This window comes from Lygodium microphyllum, chromosome 4 (genome assembly GCF_053477565.2).
Source record: "Lygodium microphyllum isolate KBCC chromosome 4, Lygodium_microphyllum_v1.1.10, whole genome shotgun sequence".
Lineage (NCBI taxonomy): Eukaryota > Viridiplantae > Streptophyta > Polypodiopsida > Schizaeales > Lygodiaceae > Lygodium > Lygodium microphyllum.
In genome coordinates, this window is record NC_141138.1 from 116409448 (window position 1) to 116425310 (window position 15863).

At 42.3% G+C, this 15863-nt stretch overlaps 1 protein-coding gene across 2 annotated transcripts; it reads right to left on the minus strand.

Moving 5' to 3' along the window:
* Positions 1-3265: 3265 nt before the first annotated feature.
* Positions 3266-3781, minus strand: LOC148037510 (18.1 kDa class I heat shock protein-like). Of its 2 annotated transcripts, XM_087677315.1 has the most exons (2): positions 3701-3781; positions 3266-3646 (listed from the first exon to the last, which is right to left on the minus strand). In XM_087677315.1, exons 1-2 carry the CDS (start codon positions 3779-3781, stop codon positions 3266-3268), a joined length of 462 nt encoding a protein of 153 aa, XP_087533441.1. The 2 variants fall into 2 exon arrangements, with proteins under 2 accessions (XP_087533441.1, XP_087533440.1); XM_087677314.1 differs by having other exon boundaries at positions 3266-3781.
* Between the last annotated feature and the right edge of the window lie 12082 nt (positions 3782-15863).

Below are 15863 nucleotides of genomic sequence, written 5' to 3' on the forward strand. Positions count from 1 at the left end.
TGCTCATTGTAAACTTACGAGTAGAAGGGTTATAGCATCTATACCCTTTCTGCTCTACAGAGAGTAACCAATAAAGATGCAATTCTCAGCTTTTGGATCCAACTTGGATCTCAACTCATCTGGCACATGAACATAGGCAATACAACAAAAAATTTTCAAATGAGAAATATCTGGTTTCCTACCTGTATACCTCTTCTCTGGAGTCATGCCATGTATTGCTGCAGTGGGAGTCCTGTTCATTATGTAGACTGATGTAGCAACTGCCTCAGCCCAGTAAAAATCTGGCAGGTCTTTTTCATTGAGCATGGTACGAGATATCTCTCCAATATGCCTGTTTTTTCTTTCTGCAATTTCATTTTGCTGTGGGGTATGACTACATGAATATTGCTGCTTTATGCCATGCTCCTGCAAGAACTTTGCAAAATCATTTGAGAGGTACTCTCCCCCTCCATCTGACCTTAGGCATTTTATTTGCAAGCCTGTTTCTTTTTCAACCATAGCTTTAAGAGTTTTGAAATACCCAAAAACTTCACTTTTCTTTTTCATAAAATACACCCAAACTTTTCTGCTATAGTCATCAATAAAAGTGACAAAATAATAACAGCCTCCAATAGATGCAGCTTTAGTAGTCCACACATCAGAGTGGATTAATTCCAATGGCTTCTTACTCTCTTGAACATGTCTAGGAAATGGTTTCCTTGCCTATTTTCAAAATTGACAGGCTTCACATACCTTATGCATTTTTGCAACCTTGAATTTAGGCAATCTTGCAACAATATTTTGGGCCTGCATTGATTTAAGTCGTTGTACATTAACATGACCAATGCGTTTATGCTAGATATCAATATCTGCAACTACACCGGTCCCATGTGCAAACATTGCTGCACTCAATTCAAACATGTCTACATCCAACGTAAACATTCTGCCCTTCTTCTTTCCTTTTGCTATCAAGCGACCTTTATTTTTCATATCCTCAACAAAGCATCCATGAGGACTAAATCTGACCTGCAAGCCCTGCTCAACCATTTGACCAACAGAAACCAGATTCTTGGTGATATTCGGGACATGAAATACATCTGACAGGTATTTCTTTTTCTCATCTTGCATAGACAAAGGAAAATTTTCAATCTGCACAATAGGATGTGTAGTATCATCACCAGTCTCCACAAATCTTGGTTTTTCCATTTTCCTTACATCCTGCATCCATTCTGCATGACCTGTCATGTGGTTTGATGCACCTGAGTCAACATACCACACATGGCGACCCAATGGAAGCAAGTGCATCTGCAATCTTCTTCACCTTCATGTGGTAGTCATTGATGCTCATACTTTCTCTTTGCACATTGTGCAACTCTTGCTTGAGTTGCATTTTCCTGGCTTGTGTATTTGTGCTATACATTTTTGACAAAGTATCCCATGCCTCCTTTGGCGTACTTGCATCCTGAATATGCACAATCATAGAGTCTGAAATATTGATAGACAGCCAGTACATAACTTTTTTGGCTCTCTCATGCCATCCTTTAAATGCCTGCATTTGCTATTGATTGGGAACATCAGGATGAACTTCATTTCCTGCAACAAATTCCCAATATCCTTTTCCCATAAGGAAATTCGTCATTCTAAACTTCCATGCTTGGAAGTTGTTCTTGTCAAGCTTTTCAGTGACAATCTGTGAAAGAGAATCAGACGCCATTATAGAACACTGCAAAAAATTCTGTCACTGTAAAAAACACAACTTCAGCCTCACAAGGGCAAATATGCAAAACTGACGAAAGTGGTATTTGACCACACAGTCACTTCCTAGTGACGATTTTGCACCAACAGGTAACAAGGATGATTCGGTAACTCCCAATGTCTCTGCGCACAGACATACGATGCAATTTCTACGGTAACTTTTCACCAACCTGTAGAACAGTGGTCTCACAGCATAAATAGGGCCTTTTCCTAAGTGCGTGCGGAAAACTTCAGCCTCCAAAACAGGCCCCGAAATGACCTCGAATCAAAAAAATAGGGCAACCAAGGGCTAAAGCCCTTGCTCGCAGCATATACTGCCCTCTTGCTACACCACGAAGGGCGTCTCAATCTGAGACAATGCACTCTTGCACTTTTCGGCTGTGCTACCTGCAGAGACTTGCTCCCAAAACTCGAAAAATGAAAGCAACACTGGTCCACTTACCAGAACACCGCGAACTTGGTTTGCTTTCTTGAGCTCCTTACCACAAACAAGGCTCTGATACCATGTCAAGATTGTGAGAGAGAAGGAAGGAGTCTCACTTGTAGCTTTCTCACTTACACAATGGGGAAGTACACACAAAGGTGGAGGCTGAAAACAATTTTCCTCTTCTTAGTTGTGTAAGCCAAAAGAACTCTCATACAAAGAAATAGAAGAACCCTATATATGGGTCTCAAACCAAACTCAACTAACTAAGGTGGCATACTAACTGAACCAGAACTAGAGTAGATAAGGATAGATATCATCTAGCTATTATTCATGGGCGGTGGACTAACCGCATCTGCAACTAACAAGTCGGTGACATAAATGCACAACGATCACCCTGGCATATCACGAGTGGAGCTCGATATCTCAACAGTACGTAAGTTAATATATGTCACATCGAGAAGCTGTGGTCTCATGGGTATGAGGTATGCATGTTATCAGGCTAAGGGGGCTCGAACTTGTAGAAACCTACTAACTCGCATATGTATACACAACCTCAATGGCACCTTGCTTTGCACACTTTCGCACAAAGCACATGGGCTAGCGACGTACACTTAGCAAATGAAAATGCATTGCGTTTGGACTAATAGAGGTGTATGCTAGCTAGCTGAACATTCATGGTCGAATTCGAGGGGCATGCACACAGGTTGAGATATAGACGATTGACAACCACAAATGTGTAGCTTGCCACCTACTCGCATATGATGTCCGAAGAGGGGTTCTCGAGCCTCACTTGGTGCAACTCATGTTGCTTGCGCAAGTCTTGTTCACCCCGTAATGCGCATTGTAGGAACCCTTTTACCGAAAGAAAGAAGCACTAAGGCGCTAGCCCAAAATTAAAGAGGAAGGGGGAAACGAAGTGTGTGAAAATGTGTGTTGGTATATTAAGGTGGAAAAGCGATACAAAATGTGGGGGCTGTTGTCCCCTTTGTTGGGATGGGACTACAAAGAAGTTTCGGGACTGCATTGCACGTGTTGTTAGCGTTACAGCATGGAAAACGGTGTTTTATTTGCAACCAGTATGGGATGGGTCGTAGAGAATAGGCTTCAGCCGGAGATGGGCACGTTAGTGATGGCGGGCTGGTTGGGCTGCTGAGTCTGGCGCTTGGGCACGGTGATGGTGAGCACCCCATTCTCCACGCGGGCGCTCAGCTCCTCGGGCTTGGCGTTGTCGGGCAGGCGGAAGCGCCTCAGGAAGCTGCCGTGTGCCCGCTCCACGCGGTGCCACTTGTCGCCCTCCTGCTTCTCCTCCTTCCTGCTACGCTCGCCGCTGATGCACAGCACGCGCCCGTCCTCCACCTGCACCTTCATCTCCTCTTTCTTCAGCCCCGGCAGGTCGGCCTGGAAGATGTGGGCCTCGGGCGTCTCCTTCCAATCCACCTGAGTGTTGGCCATGGCCGATGCCTCGCGGGCCAGCTGCCGCGACGGCTCGCTGTCCAGGAGGCGGAAGGGCCAGTCGGCAAAAGTCCTGCTGAAGAGGGCGGAGCTGCTGGCCGGGAAGGGATCCCAGGAGAAGGGGTCGAAGATGGCGCCGCTCTGGCCGAAGAATGGGCTTAGTGCCATATTCTAATCGCTCTGCTGGCTTAGCCTGAATTGCTTGCGCGTCTGAGAGAGGGAGTGGAAATAGAGATAAAACATCGTATAATGGCGTAGGCTATATATAGCCTGTGAGAGCGTGGACGCTGATGTGAGATAAAGGCGGCTGGATTAGCTGCTCCGATTCGTCTCTGATGACCCCCTTCGCGGCTCGGGCTTCCTTTTAAAGAGGCAGGAGCCCTGCGATGTGTTTCCCCGAGAACTCCAGAACGGCCCAGAGGGTTCGGTTCGGGAACCCTCTAGGCAGAAAGCTCCCTTTCTTTTGAACTTGCCGAATCCTAAAGGCACGGTCATGTCAAGGTAACTAACCTCTTACCGACTCCCTTCCAAGCGGCTGCCGAACATCCATTTGGGAGAGGCAACATCTAGTAATGAATGTGTCGATTCTCAAACACATATGGAAGAAGAAAAGGAAGTGCAAGAAAGTCGGGGGGGAGCCAAATATGACAAAATCAAAGGTAATGGACACCAAGAAATCTAATGTCTTCTAGAAACTTCTAAAAGACTCGAGAAAGTGCTAGAAGATTCTAGAACATTACTTGGAGGTTTTAGGAGACTGCTTATATCGAGACTTACATAAGCATGGCTCATATCACTGGTTATGTTAGTATTGCCTATGTCATCGATGATATCATCATCCTTTTACTAGCGCTTATATCATCTCATATCTAGAAGCTTCCCCTCAACCTTCTTAACTCTAGTATGAATAGGGGTCTTGGGCTACCTGCCTTTCAATCTTGCCAAACTGATATGAGAGGAACAAGAACTTGGCAAAGGGCATCACAATGAAGATGTGCTAGTGATTCTTCATCGTCATAGATACACTTTGTTACCCCTACACCATTTTTAGTCATACCTCTCATACAGTAAATCATTATTAAGTATGTGACACCATAGCATAGATGAAAGAAAACTTTACAAATGTTATCAACGTCTACCAATATGCCATTGAGCTCACCTGCTTTCATCTTGTGCAAAAAACTGTGAAGACTTGGCTATAGAGCTTGCATTTTCTTGCAACGGTACTAGGGAGGATTAAGTTCCAAGAGGGGTACTTGGGAGACTCAAGGAGCAATGTAAATAAGCAAGGAAGAACCCAACAAAGAAGGATGAAAATTTCTAGGTAGGAGTACACTCTATTTTCTTCATTGTCATCCAATCACCTTTGGAAAAGGTAAACGAGTGAAAGGACTATCTTTAAATGGAGTACCTTCATTGCAAGAAAAGTTGGCATTAAGGTGATGAAATTAGCATCATAGTTGCTCTCGAATAATATTTTTGTAATGTGAGATCCCTTTTTGCCTTGTAAATGAGAAAAGTAAAAACTTAGGCATCTCTTACTTTGGTCGTGTGAGTTATTTTTGATTGATTAACTCAGAGTTTTTATGGTGGAGGCGAGGCCTTTGGTAGAGGCCACATCTAATAATGAATGTTTTGATTCTCAAAACACATATGGAAGAAGAAAAGGAATTGCAAGAAAGTAGGGGGAGCCAAAGATGTCAACAGGATATAATCAAAGCTAATGTTCTCATTTTCAACTCCCTTTTTGCCTTGTAAAATGAGAACAATCAATTTTTAGGCATCTCTTGTTTTGGTCGTATGAGTTATTTTTGATTGATTAACTCGGAGTGTTCATGGTGGATGCGAGTCGTTTGGTAGAGGCCATGGTGTAGGTCGTCCATTTGAAGGCAACATCTAATAATGAATGTTTTGATTCTCAAACACATGTTGGAGAAGAAAAGGAAGTGCAAGAAAGGAGGGGGAGCCGAAGATGTCAAGAGGATATAATCAAAGCTAGTGGATACCAAGAGATCTAATATCTTCTAGAAAACTTCTAAAAGATTTGAGAAAGTGCTAAAAGATTCTAAGAAGTTCTAGAACATCACCGAGAGTTTCTAAGAAAGTAGTCATATCAAGACTTACATAAGCATTGCTTATGTCATCGGTTATATTAGTAATGCTTATGTCACCGATGATATCATCATCCTTCTGCCAATGCTTATATCATCTCACATCGAGAAACCTCTCCTTAACCTTCTTAACTCTAGTATAGATAGGGGTATTGGGCTACTTGCCTTTTAGCCTTGCCAAACTAATATGGGAGCAACAAGAACTTGGCAAAGACAAGGATTGTCACCTCACAACTTATAAGGGATTGACTTCAAGAAGAAGAAGAACTTAATTTTTTATTTAAGAAGACAAAGTACAAGAGTATATTTCTCTATACAAGATTCTCTACAATGATGCTTACAATAAGATTGGGTTCATGATACAAGACAAGGCAAGATCTTGATGCAAGGCTAGATTGAATACACAAGACAAGACAAGAATCGAAGATACAAGGCTTGAACAAGGACTCGAGAGGACTTATGTTGCATGATCCTTACAACCAAAATTTCATTTTCTTATACCAAAACAAAGCTCTAGCTGCACATTTAAATATCCCTGTGTAGATGCCCATGCAAGAAAGTTTTCTTGACATCCATTTATATAAGATCCATATTATCCTCCTTGGCAACCAAGGCAAGCCCTATATGAAGGGTAGTCATATTGACTATTGGAACGAAGATGTCATCAAGGTCTATCCCCTTCTTGTGCTTGAAATCCTTGGCTACCAATATTGCATTATACTTTAATAGGCAATGCATCAAATGGAGACATTTTTAGCTTGTAGATCCATTTACATGGTGGTACATGCTTATGCTTAGGGAAAGAAAACCAACTCCCAAAAGTACCATGTTCTAACGTGGTTGACGACCACAAGGGCAAGCTTGAAGCCCTTAGATTCTTGATCGAGGTCCTAACTCATAAGCCAAGGCATTCAATATCTTGAGAAAAGTAGTTGCTCTTTTCTTCTTCCCCCTTGATACTTCTATTGCTTGGGTGCATGTGCTTCTAGATTGTCCCTTTATCGAGGTGAAGCACTTATCTCGTAGGGACTCCACTGTCAAAACCATCAAGGTGATGTGTTGCCAACACTTCACCCTTGTCTTTCCTCCACCCGCCCTTGTTGACCCGACCCACTAGCTTTCCTCAATAATAGTGGTAGATACCTTTCAGCCTCATCCTAAGACACAAGTAGCAACATGACCGAGCCCACCACCAACCCTTCCAAGGATGCCATGGAGAGAACCGAGGTGCTCAATGTTAAGAATCGCGTGGTGGGGGGACTTGCTCAAGATGCTGCGCCGAAAACACACAAAATGCACAAGGAGAAGCTCACTCAAGAGACAAGAAGAGAGATGGAGGCCAAAACGTTTTCTTGCTGGTTTCTTCTTCTTCTTCCACATACTTTACAATGTACACAAAGTATAGATAATATACAACATAAAGGAAAGTGGCCTACTAAGTTAAACAATGCATAACCGACTACACTAGCCAACTGCTGGCGTTATAACTATGCCAGCTGTAAATAGGTGTAACAACCTATAATAAGTAATGAGTCAGTGGCCATGTGAGAGCCATAATGACCACCGACGTGCTAAGTGTAGACGTGTGGACCCATCTAACTAGGCGGTCCATCATTCATGTCCGCATGTGTTGAGCTTGTCATCTCAACACTCCCCCTCAAGCTCAGCTGCATCTCTGCAACTCCAAGTAAGCTTTGAAACTTTTGAAGCTTCTCTGTACCCAATGCCTTCATGAAGATGTCAGCTATCTGATCCTGTGTGTTGACATACACCAAGTCAATCTCACCTGCTAGTACCTTCTCTCTCACAAAGTGGTAGTGTACCTTAATATGTTTTTTCCTGGCATGGAACACAGGGTTCCTAGCCAACTGTATACTGCTCATGTTGTCACAATAAATGACAACTGGACCTTCCACTTGCACATCTAAATTGGACAATAACTTTCGCAGCCATACTACCTCACATGCTGTAATAGCAGCACCTCTATACTCAGCCTCTGTACTCGGCAAAGCAACTGTAGATTGCTTTTTGCTGCTCCAAGTAACTACTGCACTACCAAGAGAGAACATGTATATGCTAGTAGATCTTCTATCTGACATACTACCAACCCAATTTACATCTGTGTATCCAAACACCTGTATATCTGTACCTACCTCATAGAAAAGTCCATAATGTAATGCGGACTTCACATATCTCAATATGCATCTGACTGCATCCAAATGTGGCTTTCTAGGTACTTGCATAAACTGACTCACAAGACCAACAGCGTAGCTCAAGTCTGGCCTTGTAATGGTCATGTAGATCAAACTCCCCACTATCCTCCTGAACATAGTAAGGTCTTCTATCTCATCCCCAACATTAGCACTCAACTTTACATTCTGCTCCAACGGGAGTGAAAGTGGTTTGCATGCTGTCATACTATACTTGGACAACATATCCAAGCCATACTGTCTTTGGAATAGCCATATACCATCATTATATTTGATCACCTCAATGCCAAGGAAGTACCTTAGCTCATCTAAATCCTTCATCTCAAACTTCTTTTTCAAAAAGTCCTTAACTTCAGCAATCCCACTATCACTATCACCTGTAATAATCAAGTCATCCACATAGATGACTATGATGACCAAACCTGCATCTCCCTTTCTCACATAAAGTGAGTGATCAACATCAGAAACATAAAAGCCAATATTGACAAGATACTCTCTGATCTTGTCAAACCATGCTCTAGGTGCTTGCTTGGGCCCATAGAGCGCATTCTTCAACCTGCACACATACGTGGAATGCTCTAAATCTTCATAACCTATTGGTTGATCCATATACACTTCTTCTTGCAAATCACCATGCAAGAAGGTATTCTTCACATCCATTTGCTGCAACCTCCAACCTTTGGCTGCTGCCAAAGCAATCACATATCTGATAGTTGCCATCCTAGCAACTGGACCGAAGGTTTCTTCATAATCTATGCCATATGTCTGGGCATAGCCTTTTGCAACCAGCCTAGCTTTGTACCTACTAATAGAACCATCTGCATTGTGCTTAATCTTATAAACCCACTTACATCTAATAGCTTTCTTGCCCTTTGGCAATGATACTAGATCCCAAGTCTTATTGGCCTCTAATGTATCCATCTCCTCATCCATTGCTGCATCCCAATGAGCATGACCAGCAGCCTCCTCAAAACATGTGGGCTCAACATCCTCAATCACTTTCACCATATAAGCATAATGGTGAGTTGCATAACCTTCAAAACCAAATCTTTTAACAGGGTATCTGACCCTACTAGATCTGCATATCACCGGATCACTCAATGGAGCCTTTACATTATTATGAGCTCTCTATACACCTGATGTCATGATGGAAGGAATACCAAGCTCATCATCTAAGCTCTCTGAGCAACTGGAGTCTCCATCAAGAACTGCATCAATGCCATCTGACACTTTATTCTTTCCTTTGTCATTACCTATAGTGCTACTAGATGCACGTGAAGATGTAGAGCTACTCCTTAGTCTCCCAGACCATGGACTACCAGATGACGTCTCTGGTCCATTAAGAGTTCGTGATTCTTACTTTTCAGCCTACACATGAGTATCATGGTCATCATCACCATCCAATGCATCACCACTAGATGCATATCAACTACTCATTTCATCAAAGATGACATCCCTGCTCACTCTGAACTTACATGTGACAGGGTTATAACAGCGATACCCTTTCTGCTATAAAGAGTATCTAATAAAGACACATTTTTTTGCCTTTGGATCAAGCTTCTTCCGTAGCTCATCTGGCACATGAACATATGCAACACAGCCAAATACCTTCAAGTGCGATACATCAAGCTTCTTGCCAGTAAAGCATTCTTCAAGAGTCATCCCATGAACTGTAGCTATGGAAGTTCTATTCATAATGTAGATAGCAGTATGGATAGCCTCAGACCAAAAATGTTTGGGCATATTCTTTTCAGCCATTAATGCCCGTGCAACTTCTACAATATGCTTGTTCTTTCTTTTTGCAACACCATTTTACTGTGGGGTATACCTGCATGTGAATTGTCTCTTTATCCCATGAGACCTCAGAAAATCACTAAACTTATTCGAGAGGTACTCTCCCCCTCCATCTGACCTCAAGCACTTTACTTTCAAACATGTTTCTCTTTCAACTACAGCCTTGAAAGTTCTAAAGTGCTCAAATGCTTCACTCTTTTCCTTCATAAAATATACCCACAACTTTCTAGAACAATTATCAATGAATGTGACAAAGTATAAACTGCCTCTAAGAGATACATTTTGTGTAGGCCCCCAAATATCTGTATGCACAACATCAAGGATATTTTTGCTTACATCTCTATCATGTGAAAAGGGTTGTCTTTCCTGCTTACCAAACTGACATGCTTCACATACCTTATGAAATTCTACAATTCTAAATGTAGGCAAACCTGTAACCAACCCTTTGGACTGCATTAATTTCAGCCTTTGTACATTTGCATGTCCAATGCCTTTGTGCCAAATTTCAATATCTGCAACAACACCTTTTCCTTTAGCATACATAGCAGCATTCATAGTAGGAATTCTAGCATCCAGAGTAAACATACGTCCAACTCTACTTCCCTTTGCAACCAACCTACACTTGTCATTGAAGTCTTCTACAAAGCAACCCTTTGCATTAAATCTGACTTGTAGCCCTTGCTCTACCATCTGACTGACTAACACCAAGTTCTTTGTAATAGATGGCACATGTAATACATCTAAAAGACTCTTTGTCTTACCATCATGCAAGGACAAGGGAACTTTTCCAATGTGTGAGATTGGGTGGCATGAATCATCACCCGTCTACACATAACCTGTATTTTACAAATCCTGCATCTCTCCAAACCATTCTGCATGGCTGGTCATATGATTGGATGCACTTGAATCAACATATCAAACATCATCATGTGTTCCCTTTCCTGTAACAGCATTCAACATATGCTACATAACAAACAGATGTTCATTTTTGTCTTCATTCTGTCATGAAGACGATGCATAGTTTCCTTGCTGCAACTTACCACTGCGAATATCATCTTTCTTAGCATAACATTGGGCTGCAATATGACCTATTTTTCCATAGTAGTGACACACAATACAAGAGTTGTTAGAACCTTTCTTCTGCTATCCACCTCTTCCTCTAAAGCTCCCCTTGCCTCTAAAGTTACCACGACCTCCTGAAACCTGCATATCGCCAAATTGTTGATTCAATTTGTTTTGTTGGTTGTCACTACCACGTCCTGTACCAAGGCCTCTTGAAGAGGACCTGCCACGTCCCCTTCCTGAACTGGAGTAGAAATCTTGGACATGTTCACCACTTTTGTCAGATGTCTCACTTTGCATGTTGATCTCTTCAGTGATCATAAGGGAGACCAACTCATTGAAATCTGGAAATGGCTTTCTGACATATACAGAAGTTACAAAAGACTTCCAAGCCTTTTCATTCTTAAGTCCACCCAAGGTAGACGACACCAAATCATCATCATCGAGCATTGCATCAATCACTGCCAAGGCACTCCTGCAATGCTCCTTACCTTCAGTGCATACTCATTGATAGACATATTCCCTTTCTTCAATGTATTCAACTCTTGCTTGAGTTGAATCTTTCGTGCCTTTGTATTTATGGAAAACATACTTTCAAGTATGGTCCAAGCTGCATATGAATTCTCTGCATTTCTAATATGTCCCAGCACATTATTGTCAATTACTACAAACATCCAATACATAACCTTTTTGTCTTTTGCATTCCATTCCTTCCGTGCCTTTGTCTCTTCTGCAGTTGGAGGATCACTCACCTCCGACTCCTTTTCTTCACTTGAAACAAACTCGTAGAGGCCTTTTTCAATAAGGAAGTTCATGACATGGAACTTCCATGAAGGGTAGTTGTTCTTGTCGAGCTTCTCAATGATGGGATTTCCACTATTCTCTGCCATTATCACAAAACTAATACCAAACAGCAAGAAAATCTTCTGCAACCCTCGACCTGTAGTGCACAGCAATACACTAGACAACCTTTTTCACTGTCTGCTCAACAATACATGCAATCTGCACAACCAGTTTGCAGATAAACCTTGTGTTTATTCGTTGGTAAAAACCTTTGAACTTACAGATCTGAAATCTGTAACCTGTGCACCTATATACGACAGACACACCTGAAATTGTAGGATACCTCGAACTGTTGTCCGCAACCTTGTGAGTCTAAAACAAGGCCTGAAATGACCTCGGATGGCCCAAAAAGCAGTGGGACAGCCCTATAGGGCTAATCAGAAGAATACATAGCGCTCTTCGCACACACCAAATCTCACTGCAATTTGAAATTTTTGCCATGCCTTGCTTTCGGTGCCTCCACAGGCACTGTCCAAGAGAAGAAGTAGAGAATGAAAGAGCTTCTTACCCGTTGCTTGCTTGCTCGAATCCTTGGCTCCTCTCCTTCATTTTAGCCTTCAAAACTAGCCTCAATCAGTGATGCAGCTCTGATACCATGTCAAGAATCGCGTGGTGGGGGGACTTGCTCAAGATGCTGCGCCGAACACACACAGAATGCACAAGGAGAAGCTCACTCAAGAGATAAGAAGAGAGATGGAGGCCAAAACGTTTTCTTGCTGGTTTCTTCTTCTTCTTCTTTCACACACTTTACAATGTACACAAAGTATAGATAAGATACAACATAAAGGAAAGTAGCCTACTAAGTCAAACAATGCATAACCAACTACATTAGTCGACTGGCGCTATAACTATGCCAGCTGTAAATAGGTGTAACAACCTGAATATAATAAGTAATAAGTCAGTGGCCATGTGAGAGTCATAATGACCACAGACATGTTAAGTGTAGATGTGTGAACCCATCTAACCAGGCGGTCCATCATGAATGTCCGCATGTGTTGAGCTTGTCATCTCAATACTCAAATCATAAGAGCAACCGCTCTATAGAGTGGTGAACACCAAGTCCTCAATAAGGATGATTAGTCTCCCAACCCCTCTGCCAAGCAACCTGCTAAACAAGGTCCTACATCACAAGAGCCTCACCACCTCTGGTCCCCCAAGAAATCCAAATCTACCACTAACCTCTTGGCCAAACTCACCCTTCTCAATCGACGGCCCAAAAATGCCCAAGGGAGGAGGAAACTACATATGACACCAAGCTTCTCATTCCTACTTTTTCCCTCACTAGTCCTAACAATACATCTCTTGCAGCCATGACCCTCCTTGCCAACTTGTCCCAATAGCTCATCATCATCCCACCTGAATTCAGTTGGGAGATAGCCTATCAATCATTGAACTTCATCAATGGATTCTTGACCAAGCAATAGCATCAGTAGAGCAAGATTTGGTAGTGTAAGTGGATTGCCTCAAGCAAGCCAATATCACCCTCTTTGAGAAACTCAAGTAAAAAATCTAACTTAGGACTATTTCCCTAGAGAAGCTCACATCAGAGATCATCTACCACAATATTCCATAGCCTCCCCTCTAGACTCACATAGACTTGTGGCTGCAGTAGTACCACCTCCAATACAATCCCCTCCCACCACTTCACCATCCACCTCTTGGCTAAGCAGGACCTCGATCTTGGCTCCACCCAATCCCAACCCACCTCACCCCTACTACCTTCCCTTCCATTGTTGGCCCATCGCGCCCTAGCTCTACCACCAGACAAATTTTAGGCAGACATAGAGGATGCCAGTAACATAAGTGAGTAACTTTGTATGTCCGAGTCTACCATGCATGCCGCTGTTAAAGGCGGGAGCAGTTAGTGGGCTTTGAAGCTAGGAGCTGCCACCGGATGGTGCATTAAAGAGCTGACAGGTACAGAAGCAGTAAAGAGCTGATGGGTACAGAAGTAGTAAAGTAAGGCAGTGAATCACTATTATTGTTGTTCAAGCATACAAATAGTCATAGAGGTCAAGCAACAAAGGATATTGTTGCCCCATGCCATATCCTTCTTGAGTCTTTTATGCTAGTCTTCTTCGATTGGCATCCTGAGTGCTCTCTAATAGTAGAGCTTACATTGTACTTTCCCCAATCATTGCATTCGGCAGTAGTATTACTTTGGTCTTGTATTCTTGCAGTTGTTTAGTACTCTTTTGTTCTCAAGAATCTGTGTTGTGACCGCTCTGGTCCCTAACTGTTGTATTGATTCTTACTTCAAAACTATATTTTGGATCGAGTCTTGAGTACACTTCCGTGTTTGATCTTTGTGCTATGAACATGTAACACTCTACAACCTAGGTGTTGAATGTTAAAAGTGATGTCAGTGTTCGTGTGTGTGTCAGTTGTCATTGATGTGGCAATTGTGCTTGGACACCGATTATAGGAAATTTTGAAACATTTACTCATCTTGCAAATGTTTAGTACTCTTTGGTTCTCAAGAATCTGTGTTGTGACCTTTCCGGTCCGTAATTGTTGTATTGATTCTTACTTCAAATCTATATTTTGGATCGAGTCTTAAGTACACTTCGGTGTTTGATCTCGGTGCTATGAACATGTAACACTCTACAACCTAGGTGCTGAATGTCAAAAGTGATGTCAGTGTCCGTGCGTGTGTCAGTTTTGAGTATGTCGGTTGTCATTGATGTGGCAATTGTGCTTGGACACCGATTACAAGAAATGTTGAAACATTTACTATGCATAAGTTGCAAAAAAAATTCGGGCCCTACTTAACTGAATTCATGAGAATGTTTTTGGATGAATTAAGTGCCTTTGGCATAGCACTCCTACATTTGCATCATCTTTGGCTATGCTTCACTAGATACTGAGAAGTAAGTCTTAGTTTTAACCCATGAAGCATGTTTTTGCTATAAAAGATGGTGTTTTGTTGCGCTATGCCATTTTAGGAGATGGGATTACTATGGACCCTTGCAAGGTGGTTGCTATTGTGCAATCCATGCCTCTAGAATTCCCCATCCGTTGTGTTGCACATTCTTGGGAATGTTTGCCGGCATGGTTCACCGATGTGGCGGTACAATGTATCAAGAAGTGTGCAGCACTTGTGGTTTTTCGTAGACTTCATAATTTTGCTAACGTGGCACACATGCATTGGCCACATTCAAACACCTAAATCTCCATGCATCAATGGCCCTCGAAAGAAACTTGCTTATTATCTTTTGCACTATTCTATCTTCTATTCCTATCATCACCATTTTGTGCTCTTGATGCACTTTGTTTGTTTTCCGTTCTTCTTCATTGATAGCTTCTTGCTACTATCAGCCATGTTTATCTCCTATTTTTGGCTTGATAGGTTAACACCATTACTAACTTAGTGCAATGAGATTGTTAAGCCTTGTGGGCACCACTTGCACCTTGATGCTTCACTAGCTTTGTCCTAGGAGAGCATCCATGTCTATCCCACGGCTCAATCAATCCTTTGGAAATTGTATCATGACTCATAGGTTGAAGTGGTAGGGTATCAATATGACCTCACTCCCCATTGCATGTAGGAGCAGTTACTCCTCCCCATGGATAATGTGTTAGAGGCCCCTTCTCAACTCCCTAGCCCCAACATGGAAGTTATCTTTGGACTTGCCAAAAAAAATGAGAATCACCTTGGTAGCGTAGTGGGCAACCGCAAATCAAAATAAGAGGTATTAAATTTTTTCTTAGAAGCACTGTACTTGTAGGCTATGGCCTTCAATATGTCCCGCAGAGTTGAATATATATTCTTCATGCCCAACACTCCATCCATAGCTTGGGTAGAAGTCTTTCTGAAAAAACTTAATGTGGATGCAAGCAAGTGGTAACCTCTCCTTCAGATGTGAAATCCTTGAGGATCATGTGTGACCATTTTCACTTTCCTTTTTCCCCTTGCTATCCCTATAGATCCTCCATGCCCTAGTCCCATTAATGATTTTAGTATCCTTCACCCTTCTCCTCCACATGTTAGTTCACATGCCCAGCCAAATGGACAACCCAATGCAGTTTAGGCTTGAAGTCATGGCTCAATCTATCGGATGCTCCAAAAATGAAGCCAACAAGGAGTAGCTTGTGGCCGTAGAAGAAACTCTATTTTCCCCTTAGCCCACCTCTATATTAGAAGCCTTTCACTCTAACCAGAGCAAGCTCAACTTCAAGTCCCATTGTGCTCCACTGTTGTAGACCTCTCATGGCCAAAAACATAGCCGA

What these genes read in the sequence shown, in the direction of transcription:
- LOC148037510 (XM_087677314.1), bottom strand. Translation starts at nt 3,781, where the DNA reads ATGGCACTAAGCCCATTCTTCGGCCAGAGCGGCGCCATCTTCGACCCC.